At 34.6% G+C, this 11,797-nt stretch overlaps 1 protein-coding gene across 6 annotated transcripts; it reads left to right on the top strand.

The window, feature by feature from the left end:
* The first annotated feature begins 748 nt into the window (after positions 1–748).
* Positions 749–9,464, top strand: LOC113301289. Of its 6 annotated transcripts, XM_026550058.1 has the most exons (11): positions 749–1,875; positions 1,969–2,124; positions 2,315–2,364; positions 3,047–3,305; positions 3,524–3,730; positions 4,599–4,662; positions 6,741–6,943; positions 7,089–7,184; positions 7,739–7,864; positions 8,714–8,753; positions 9,232–9,464. In XM_026550058.1, the coding sequence occupies exons 7-11, from the start codon at positions 6,803–6,805 to the stop codon at positions 9,303–9,305; spliced, it is 477 nt and encodes a 158-aa protein (XP_026405843.1). In that variant the 5' UTR covers positions 749–1,875; positions 1,969–2,124; positions 2,315–2,364; positions 3,047–3,305; positions 3,524–3,730; positions 4,599–4,662; positions 6,741–6,802; the 3' UTR covers positions 9,306–9,464. The 6 variants fall into 6 exon arrangements, 1 of the variants encoding a protein (XP_026405843.1); XR_003336198.1 differs by lacking the exons at positions 6,741–6,943; positions 7,089–7,184; positions 7,739–7,864; positions 8,714–8,753; positions 9,232–9,464 and adding exons at positions 5,176–5,281; positions 5,743–6,466 and having other exon boundaries at positions 1,969–2,364; XR_003336199.1 differs by lacking the exons at positions 6,741–6,943; positions 7,089–7,184; positions 7,739–7,864; positions 8,714–8,753; positions 9,232–9,464 and adding an exon at positions 5,743–6,466 and having other exon boundaries at positions 1,969–2,364.
* The last annotated feature ends 2,333 nt before the right edge of the window (positions 9,465–11,797 follow it).

Below are 11,797 nucleotides of genomic sequence, written 5' to 3'. Positions count from 1 at the left end.
AGTTATACCAATTCAATGTGGTGTCGGCATCAGCGTAATAATACATCCATGGGAATAAAAAACCAAATCTCTGTCGAAGGTTTGTGTTTTGGTTCCTCCACTCACGGTTGTCGTAAGCCCTCCATATTGGCTTCATGCATCAGTATTATCCCAATTCAAGGTTTGCATGAAGCTTTATGAAAAATTTGTTAACCTTTTGAGAATTTTGAATTCTGGCTTTGGAAACATATCATTTACCACTGTACATTCTGCCTTCAATCTCAATATGATGTGAAAGTATTTTAGTTCATTTTGTATGATTAGTCTAAACTGTGAACTGCAATATCGGCAGCAGCCTTGAAGGAAGACCTAAAAGAAGTAATCTCCCAACATGAATCTTATATTTCATAGGCGAGAAACAGACCCGTGCATCGCACGGATAAAAAACTAGTATTTATAATAATAAACGTGAGTGACCTTATATTAAAAGAGAAGAACCTTAAAGTAAACGAGTTCAACCGAGGGTAATTCATTAACACAAATTAACTGAGGATAGTTTAGTCACTATAACTTTACTAAGTAGCCCTTTCAAATGTAGAAATTAACATTTAATCCCAAATTAGTTAAGCTTTATACATTTTAGTCCTGTCCTCTCAAACCTAGTACTGGGAGGTCCAAATTCACCATATTCAGAACGAGTCAGTCCAGTCTTTAACGACTTAATCCAAATGGATGTTTTTCACTGCCGAAAATACCCATCATTGAAATTTCTTCTTCCTAATTCAGTTTCTTCTTTTTCATTTCAATGTCCGAAACAACTCTCCATCAAACCTAATCTCTTCTTTTTCATTTTCAATGCTTGAAACAACTCTCCCGTGAATAACAAATCAAACCTAATCTTTCTCAATGAAATTTGAATCCCAAACATAAATCTGAGAATCAAACAAACAATCGGTTCAATTTGATTCAACTTGAAAACCTAAATCGTTTTCATCGGTACCTTCGTTGACGATTAATCAATCCAGGGGAAAACTAGATGAGATTCAAATTAAATTATTGAAGAGCTCATCCTTGAAAGCGACTGGAAACATAAGTGTAATCTATTCTTATCACTTGAATTTGATCGCAGCTGTTAATTTATCGATTCGGAATCGATTTCAGAAAAAAAAAATTACGATTTGAAAAACCTAATTAATTTGATTTCAATTTAAGTTTCTCATTCAATCCATGAGTGTAGATACATATCGTTTTTTGGGAAAATGTTGCTTATGTTTGTTTATTTTAATCAGATTTTATTAGTAAATTTTCTTCTGTTCACCATCCTCAAAAACCATCGCTCCTTTATTGGAGAATTCAAAGATAGAAAAAGAGTTATATGTCAGTGTGATCACTGTAGAGCTCATTGAATTACTGCAAATGTTTTACATGTTATTTTTATTTTGGTTTATTGTTGAAACGGTTCAATGTGAATATATTGAAATGCTTAATGATTTCTGAGATAATCCGTTGATTAGAACAGAACTCAAAATGCATTAAACTGCTTAGTGAATTTTCGTCATTATTGAATAGGATCATTGTGTTACATTGTGCTTAATGAATTCTGAGATGATATATTGATCAGAGAAGAACTCATAATACATTTGCTGGCCCATAGTTCACGATTCCTATTTAGGCACTAAGGAGGGAACTCGAAACACGGAGCACCATACATTTTTAATTTGTGTAACCTTTCATTTCTTCAGTCTCTCCCCTTTCTGGTTTAATAGAATATGTATTATTAGAAATGCTGCGTATAAAGGTTTGTCACAAGCTTTACTAATCATCTTAAATAATGTTTTCCTGTCAGAGGGTGACCGACATGGCATCCTTTGCGGAAGATGTGCATCTTTTGGCAAGGTAATATCTCATTTTTTTAATGTTGTTACTTAATATAGGTTTGATTGCTTATATGGTCCTTGATATTTTTTGGTATGTTAATTTCTTTTGCAGTGCAAGCATAGACGGAAGGGTTTTTGTATGGGAGATTAAGGAAGGCACTAATGAAAAACATAAGCCACGAATAACATGGGAAATGGTCACTGCCATCCAGATAATGGGCGAGGGGAATTAGTTCATCCACGAGTTTGCTGGCACTCCCATAAACAAGTAATGTCATTCCTTTAGAACCTAATTATGTATTCCTGAAACTGCAATGGTGTTTCGAAATCTTCTTTTCAAGATTGGGGATCTTTTAACAAAATGCTCTACTGCCTACTTTAGCTAGGAAGTTTTGAGTATTTGCTTTTGATTTAGTATAAATAATACTAGTGATTGGTAGTTCTACGTTGCCTTATAGCAGGAGTGCAAGTCTTATATCAAAGTTGTTTGGTTGAATGCTTCAATGAGGTAAGTCATGTTGTCTTACATATATGAATTATTCAATTTCTTAGAAAATTATCTAGCTGAAATTTTCTTTTCTTTTACTTATTGAACTTTGGTAATGAACCAGTAAAGAGCTGACGTTTGTGCTATTTCCCATCCTAAAAAATCAACTCATTTTAATTACTGCATAATGTATATAGTCTTGGGACCTCTATCATGGTTGTTGTGTGCATAATTTTGAATCCAAAACTAATTGGAGAAATTAGACACATATTGTCAGGGGCTATATATTAGGTTCATTTCCAAGTAATTTTTTTCAATGGTGAAGTATTTGCACTTACCGGTCATGAGCATATATATAGTAAAAACAAAATCTGGGACAAATAGGGATAGTCAGTAGTTAGTCGAAATGCATCAGGTGAATAGGTCGTTACAGACGCAAAAGTGGTAGTTAATGCTGCTGGACCATTGTGATTCGGTAAGGAAAATGGTCGACAAAAATGCACCAACTAATGAATAATAGAATATGTCTGCTATTTTGTAATTGGTTAGCTGTTCTAGATGTCCTTGGGTGTTGAGGAGTGGACACGCCCTGTGTCGTCTTTTGTTTCTCAATTTCTTAGCTTGATTTTGATTTTATTAAAACATTTATAGATATGTGACTTTTAAGTTGCCTATGTAACTAAAATATTTCAATATATCCTAGCTGTCCGTCGAACTGCATCAGGTGAAGATTTCGTTACATACGCAAAAGTGGTAGTTAATGCTGCTGGACCATTATGTGATTCGGTAAGGAAAATGGTCGACAAAGATGCACCAACTATGATCTGTCCCAGCAGTGGTGTACATATTGGTGCACCTATACGTAATGCAAGTGTACATATTGGTGCACCTGTACGCAGTGCAAGTGTACATATTGGTGCACCTGTACGTAATCCAAGTTTACATTTTTGTATCTTAGTTCGGTAAGATAATATTACTTTGTTGGTTCGTAGTCCATTTGATTTAGTTGAGTTTGAGTTATGCAGGTCAATTGTTAGATGCATGAGTATATGCAGGTCAAATTGTTACATTGTTTTTCTAGGGTCTTCATTTTGTACTGATTAATCTGGTTTATGTGTTTGTAATTTGGGAGTCTTAATTTGTTTTTAAGGATATAATTGTGAAGCTGTGTCGTGGGCAGGAATTGAGATTGAGGGCTATAGCTAGAAAAGGGATTGGGAAAGATCATGCTAATAGGTCACCCACGACTATTATTACATTCACGTATATATGAACCAGACGTCCACATTAATGAGGATGTGATGGCAAACTTAACTCTTGAAGAAAACAAAGTTGGGTTGAAAGTAGCCCCACCGAAGTTTTTGATATTGATCCCAATACCCAACAGGTATTTTATTTTTCATAGTTGGAATCTTGGATGAAATATATGCTCTCATGTCTTACCATGCATCTTTTCATGCATAATTTTTTTGCTTTTCCTGTCCATGTACTAGTTTTACTTCTGAATGGTATTCTTAGGGTTAATGGATATATGTTTAGGTTTATTTTATTTGAATCTTATCTTGTATAACTCTTGATGGTTGATATCTAGTGTGTTCATCTTATTTTACTTTAGGATCGTGAGTTCCACAAATTAGACAGTTGATTCTTAATGTGTACATAATTATACACTTATTGATGTGTACATAATAGTCCAAGAGAAGTGGAAACTATGTGCATTATGAGACTTAAGCATAACATTGCCAATCCGATTCATGCAATTTATGTTATGTATGATTTTTTTTTGTGCTCCAGCATTATTTGTGCTTTGGTTATTATTTATTTATGCAATATCTGTTTATTTGTTTTCTTATAATTTTAGTGTACCTGTTTAAAGAAGATTATTTTATGCATGTGTACTTTTTGGTGCACTAATCAAAAATAGGATTTTTTATACACTTGGACTATGTGTTCAAGTTGGTTTGCACGTAGAAAAAACCACAATATTTGGGTAAATAACTATGGGTACAAACCGGTACAAATGTGAAAAAATGATTCCATAAATTTATGCTTGGGTAATTAAGAAGGGTGTACAAACTGGTACACAGTGGAAAAAATGACTGTATGAGCTTTGTGCGGATAAATAACTAGGGTGTACAAACTGGTAGATGTATGGAAATAATGACTCCATAAACTTATGCTTGGGTAAATAACTAGAGTAGAAATGATTTGGAGGCATGAAACTCATGCTTATGTAAATTTTTATTTGTTTCCAGGTGTCCCATGTACTATCACTTTAAGCTTGCATTTCTAGTGTGGCTCCAACTTCTATATTTTGATGTGAGTAAAACCTAGCTCTTGGGTGACTATTTTCCTTTTTTACATTTAGGTTTGTGTTAATAAATCTCTATGTTTGACATCAACATCAGTTATGTTCGTAAACTAACACATTAACATCAACTTCTTTTAAAACTCTTTGTTACTTGTCCTGAAGCTTTTTACTTTTTAGCCCTTCAAATTATTATTATTAAATTTTGGATGTTTTAATATGTCCGCATTAACATCAGCTGTAAGTTCTCTTTGACCACCAATGATAGTTGGGAGAGACATGGAAAGATAGGATGATTTGGGTATATATGTTTTGGATAGATGTGTAGACAATATGTTTACATAGTTGTACACCTATTGATTATTAATGTGTACATAATCGTACACATGTTAATTGTTAATGTGTACATAGTCGGAAACATGCTTCTTACTATACAAGAATCTTTTATTTTAGATTTAATTGTTATTTTATGTTTACATCTTTAATATGATTTGTGATGTTAACTCATGGGGAGATATGGACAGACCGGATCATTTTGTAGGCGTGTATATAATTGTACAAGATGATAAAGATGAGTTCCCAACTTATGCTGCTATGCTTGCAGCCCAAGATGATGCAACATGGTGCTAGGTATTTGTTCTAGTTGTATACTTTGGTTCCCTTGATGATTCCTACCTTAATATTGGTCCTAACTGATAACATGATTGTGTGCTTTAGGGTTTCTTAGTTGAATTTGATAAGTACAACCTTCGTTTAATTACATAATTATACACGAGTAGATAGTTAATGTGTATATACACTTGTTGATTGTTAATATGAATGATTGGTGTTGTGCATGTTTTATAGGGTGTACATATTGGTGCACCTGTGTAATTCTTATGAAAAAATAGGTTTCCCTTGTTTTACAACGGTGTACATATTGGTGCACCCGTGGGAAGTAATTCACATGAAAAAATAGGTTTGTGTGTGGTTATGAATGATCATCTTTATGCATATTTTGAAGCGGTGTACGTATTGGTGCACCTCTGTCATTCCCATGTAAAAGTAAGTTTGTGTGGTTATGAATGATCATTTTTCTGAATGTTTTGCAGGGGTGTACACATTGCTGTACCTGTATAATTCCCATGAAAAAGTGTGTCCGAGTGTGTATATAAATGATTAATTTTATGCATGTTTTGCAGAGGTGTACACATTGGTGCACCATTGTATTTTTAATGGAAAAGTAGATTTGTTTGTTGCTATGAAGTATCGGTTTTAGGAATGTTTCACATGGATGAATATATTGATGTACCAATATACTTCTCATGAAATAGTAGATCTGGCTGTGAGTATGATTGATTTGTTGTGCATGTCAGTAATCTCTTTTTCGGTAAAGTGCAATGAATTACTGTACTGGGATGTTTCGAAGCCATATTAATTTTGTATAGTAATGCCCACATGGATTGTGTCTCTGACCATAAACTGACTAACTTTTTATTTTGATCGTTTTCTTGATTTGTTTTCTTATGTGGATGTTTGTGAAAGGATAATCACTTTCTTTTTAAGCTGTGATTTCTTGTATTCATTGTCTTGTCCTCGATGCAAGTTATCTGCTAAACTTACCTCTGCAAATCTGGATGTTATTCAACTAGAGCTTGGCGTGGTTGGTATTTTTCTCAATCTGTGTGGACTAGGGTGGCAGTCTGGCTATCATGAATTTTGGATTTTTTTTTGGATCTTTTCAGCTGTGTACATAATTGTACACACAAATGTAAATTAAAATTTTGAAAAAATGAAAATTATATAGTCATATGGATACTCTTTTTGTAGCTCTCGTAAAATGCTTTCCAAATATATAAAGTTTGTCGATTTTGGACGAGCGGTTCAAAAGATAAATTGTTTTTAATTATTTTTTATATCATTTAAAATAGATGACATCAACATGAGTCAGGGTAGACTAAATTACAAATATTTGGACTAGATAGTAAAAAATGAGGGTTACTAATGTACTTTCCATATTTTTGGACTAATTTGTACCTAATTCACTCGGACTGGACTAAATTGTATTTTTGGATTAAACCCTATTTTTCCCCTTTCAAATATTGTATAGATAAGAGCACAAATTTCTCGTAAGAAAATATTTCCCCTCCTCAAATTTCTCATAATAACAAAATGGGGCATCATCAACGCCAACAACAACAGAATCATCCATCAATGGATGGTTTAGTTTATCTACTCAGCAAATCTAATAATGATCTTACTACTGTTTATAACAAATTAGAGAGGGAGTTTCAACAAACTTACCCTGACAATGTAATTTCATTTTCTCCTCTTTCTACTACTTCTTCTTTTGATTTTGTAATTAGGGTTTTAATTTGTCAGCACCTAGAATGGTATTTTGAATTCGTTTTTTTTTTTTTTTAAATAAATCATTTTGGTAATTTTTGTTTGTAATTAGGCAAATCCATTGAAGTTAGTAACCCGAATCAAGAAAATCCAGGATGATCTTTCATCTTTGAAAGACCAGTGCAGAGAACTCTTATCTGCCAAGCAGGTATCTTAACCCTACAACTTACTCTTATGATTTTGAACAACTTGTTATTTGAATCCTTTAATCGTTGATATGGTTGATTTAGATGGGTAGGATTGTTGGTCTACATAGGAAAGGGTTAAAATTTGCCGTGTATTTATTCAGATAAAAATTGGTTTCAAATAAATTCTAAAATACTCATGGGTGTATATGGGTAGGTCATGCAGTAGCATTAATTTGATTGCCTTTGGTTGGTAACATATTATTAGGGTTATGGTTCTCTATATTGTATAGTGATGTGGCTGATGTTTGAGGTACTTGGGTATACCAAATTGTTGTTCTGGTGTAGATTAATGTTTATTACTGGAAGTGGAAACAGGTAAGCATAAATAATTACTGGTTTAGTCAAGTTTAATTTATGGTTCTTGACGATACAGTAGTGTTGTGATTTTGCATGTTACATAAAACAAGAAATTGAGGGACATATTAGTATGTGTAAAAGAATGAGAATTAGATTGCTAGGTCGAACACATGGACTCTCTCTTCATCCCAATTCTGTTTGTTTTTTTGTGTTGTAGGATTTGATAGACAAGGCCAGGATGAGTCTGGTTAATAATAGGAGTCTAGTTCAACGGATGCAAGCATCATCTGGGATTCCTCCTACTAATGATTCGAATGATCCGGCGTACACTAATTTAAACCAGGTATTTGCTTAACTGTTTGTACTGTGTCAACGTGTATGTCTTTTTATGCATGATGTGAGATACATGTGAAATAGATTTTTGCAAGACGGATTCTTAAGTGCAATTTTGTCCATTTAGAATCTTTGTTTCTGTTGTTTCGTTAAGTTTAGTTTTACTCTTCAATTTTATTTTTTGATTGATATTTACTTTTCAAAATTAATAATTAAATACAATGGATGAGGTTGCATTTTCCGAGTGGCACCTATAGATGTTGTGTCATTTGCCAGCAAGCAACCAACAGTGAATTGAAAGCGAGGGAAAACTAATATCAAGTCAGGAAATGATTGCCTTGTTATTAACTTTCAAAAGATTTGCACCATATGATCTTGCTACATCTTAAATTTTCTCGTTTTCTTTTACTACCTACTTCATTCTATTTAAAAATGACTCTCCACTTCTGGATTTTGTATGTCAAGACACAGGAACACCATTTGCAGCGTTCACGGACACTTCAGCTAGTAGTTGCACATAGTTCTGTTAATGCCTTGTGCATATCTTGTGTGCATCTGCACCATTGTGTTTTAGTATATGAAACAATAATGCATTAGTATCTTTCATGAAGATCCAACAGTTCCAAACTCGTAGAACATATTAAGAATTAAATAGTGCCCCTAGCATAGTGCTGAAAAAGTGAACATGTGGTGTACTTCCATGTCGGCATTTTGGCATTTCGGCATTTTTGACTCACCGTGCCCGACACTAGCACATGTACCAGTACCATCGGAACATAGTTCTGAAATGTTCATGGTCCACCGTTTACATTATTGGTTTTGTCGCCCTTACTTGAACTTTACTTTCAATTATATGCAGATCATTGCCGAGTGGACAGCTCAACTAAGTTCAAAGACAGGTGTACACTTCATCTCCTTGTTTTAGTACATATTGATGGAAATTTCTTGTGGGTGGAAAGTGGTGAACATGCTCTAGTATGAGTTTTCCATCCCTGGATGCAAGGCTGGTTCTGTGCACCTACTCGTAAGATGTGGGAGTAAATCTTCATGTAGGCATGGGATGTTAAACAGTCACCTACCTTAGTTTGATTGTGATCATATCACACCTACATGTAGGATACTGGATAATATGTGATCATGGTTTCACTCACCCGCCTAACAGGTAGAGTTTTACTTTGGCCCATGATCAGTTTGTCAAACTAACTGAACAAAGCCTGACCATGATCAGGGGAAAGAAATGGGTCACTGTCAACGAGATGATTCTCTGCTGCGGGTTTAATTTGGAGTCCAAGGCCTCTGAAGAGATACATGCTAACTATCCATTATACTCTGATGTCTTAGAAATCTGAGGAGTTCTTATATGTTTCATGTTGGCAGGGGATGATATGCTTGAGTCTGACTCGGATGATATTAATAAGTTGCTTTTTTCAGCATTAGTTCACCCGAATTGAAAAAAAAAAAAAAGGAACATTGAAATAGGTAGCCTCTTCAGAGCCTTCTCAGCTACTTTGGGTTATTCTGTGTAAGGTACATATATAGATCCCCCTTTCCTTTCTGGAGGTGCCAATAATTAATCCTTCTTAATTACCAATTTCAAAACGTTTTGGTGATGCTGGAATATGAAATCTCTCATGTATATTGGTGCATACAAGCTTGTTAGAAAATCATAACGATTTGCAGATTACGCTTGTTTTGAAGATTACATGTCTTTCGCAGAATCTTGAAATTTTCCTATTTTCGTTCCAAATCCTTTGTTTGTGCCCTTGCTTCTTTTTATACATAGTGTACTAATAGAACTCAGAGTTTAGGTATCAAAATATTAAGAACTTCATTACTTTGAAACCACTATTTCTAATTATAGAAGTTTGAATGTTTTCTGATATATAGATCCCTCGAACAAATGTTGCTCTAATTTGTAGAAAAATGATCAATTTTAATTTTTCTCTAGCCATAGAGTGAAGAGTACTAAGGGCCTGATGTCTGGTTCTGTCTGGACTGCGGGGTGGCCACTATCGTCGGATGATGATCAATTCGACTGTTCTCTGATGTGAAGATCCCAAGTTTCAGAAACTTATTACCGTTATCAATTATGTTTGTAAAATGCATTGGTAGTTTCTGCTTTTTTCAGTAGACATTGGCTGACTGGAGCAACCTTCCTATTTCAATCATATGTAGCAACATAGGCCAACAATTTCATTCTTGTGGCCTTCGTCAAGTTGGTAAAAGAGACCAAAATTCTACCGTTAATGACCATGGGTATAAGTTGTTACAAAGTTTAGAAGGTTACTGCAATAGGGAATGCCTGGAAAATTGTTGGAAACTGGTTTCCCTTGTCCTTCCCCGAGTAATCATTCCCTCTTAATTGCGGGATGTTTGATATATATGATGGAAAATGAAGTCGCTCTTTATTAGTGCATTACGATAGTTGGTAGTTGTCATGTCCTGCAGTTTACCTTTCTTGTACTGTATTATTCAAGTATAAGTGTTTCCCCTCGTTCAGTGTTTGTCCAATTAATCCTTGTCTAGAGCAACAACCTTCATTTGTTCTTTGTGCAGACGTTTGAGCACCTTCTGTCTGGCTGCCCTATCTACTGTACAGGTCTCAACCTAATATTGCTAAAATTTCAATTTCAATTTTGTTAGGATCCCACATTTTTCCTCTCACCAAAAGTTGGGAAAGCAATGGCCAGTTGCCGAGTTCTGTCTGGGTACTACTGGCGGATATTTGTACCCTGTACCTTTTTTTGGATTTTGTAAGAGCCGACCAATCTAAGTGGTTTTACATCTTTCTTCACGGCCCGTCAGAGTATCTGATTGTCCACGATGCTAAATGCTAAGCTGCATTTGTGGTTGCTGCATTCAGCGATCTGACCAAACTGCCATATTACTCCAAATCAGCTAGTAGTAGCTGGGACAGTGGGAGTATTTCTTACCCTTTACACGCATCGATAAAACACAGAAAAATATTCATCATCACGACTTTTAACTCCGACCATACAAATGAGATTATAGGAAGTTTTAGAAGGTTAGACAGCAAGCATAGCTGAGAAGTTGTTGAAGAGGGTAACTGAATGCAATAAGTGACCAGAGAAACCAACTGTTCACCTGTTATGTGCCTATAACTGTATAACCATAGTTGTTTCATCGATTATAGATTGTAAATTGAATTTTTATTTTTATTTTGGCATCTTGAGATTGTTTGAAACGCTAATATAATGGGAGCTAGGAAGGTTTACACTTCAAAGCCGGATTATTCTGAAGGATTCTTCTAAAAACAATCAACACTGCATAGAGTTATCCAAACTTCCAAATAACGTGATTTCAATTATCAAGTGCCGGCTCATACTCGCCATCAATACTGATGCTGATGCTTGGCAACAGGTTGTTACTTTTCTCCTATTTTATTTCTTTTTCTCAGTTATTTTCTTTATTCTTTTTTTTCTTGATTTTCTTTTTGCTTTCTTTGGTCATCATGAAAATTTTATCCTGGAACTGTCAGGGTATAGGTAATCCTCATACTCGAGATTATCTTAGATTTTGCTTGACCCAGTATGACCCTGATATATTTTTCTTATCCGAAACCAAAGCTCAAACCTCGAAAATGCATCTTTATCTTACTCATACTACATATCCAAACTTTTGATCCTATCCTGTGATTGGTCTCTCTGGTGGTATTGCTATTGCTTGGGAAAATGGTGTAGATTTAGAAATTATGCATATAACCTCTGACATTATACATGCTATAATTCATACTCGTGATAATAATCCAGATTTTTTGATAACATTCATGTATGGAACTAACAATGCTTTGGATAATACTAATCAGTGGCAGTATCTTTTAGATATGAGTAGTTCTATTGATCTTCCTTGGGTTCTTTTTGGGGATTTAAACTTTACCATGAATGATGCTGAAACTCATAGTCATGCTAAAAATTCTCATCAC

Source organism: Papaver somniferum, chromosome 8, assembly GCF_003573695.1.
Source record: "Papaver somniferum cultivar HN1 chromosome 8, ASM357369v1, whole genome shotgun sequence".
In the NCBI taxonomy this organism is placed as follows: Eukaryota; Viridiplantae; Streptophyta; class Magnoliopsida; order Ranunculales; family Papaveraceae; genus Papaver; species Papaver somniferum.
This window is presented reverse-complemented; position numbering and strand designations above follow the sequence as displayed.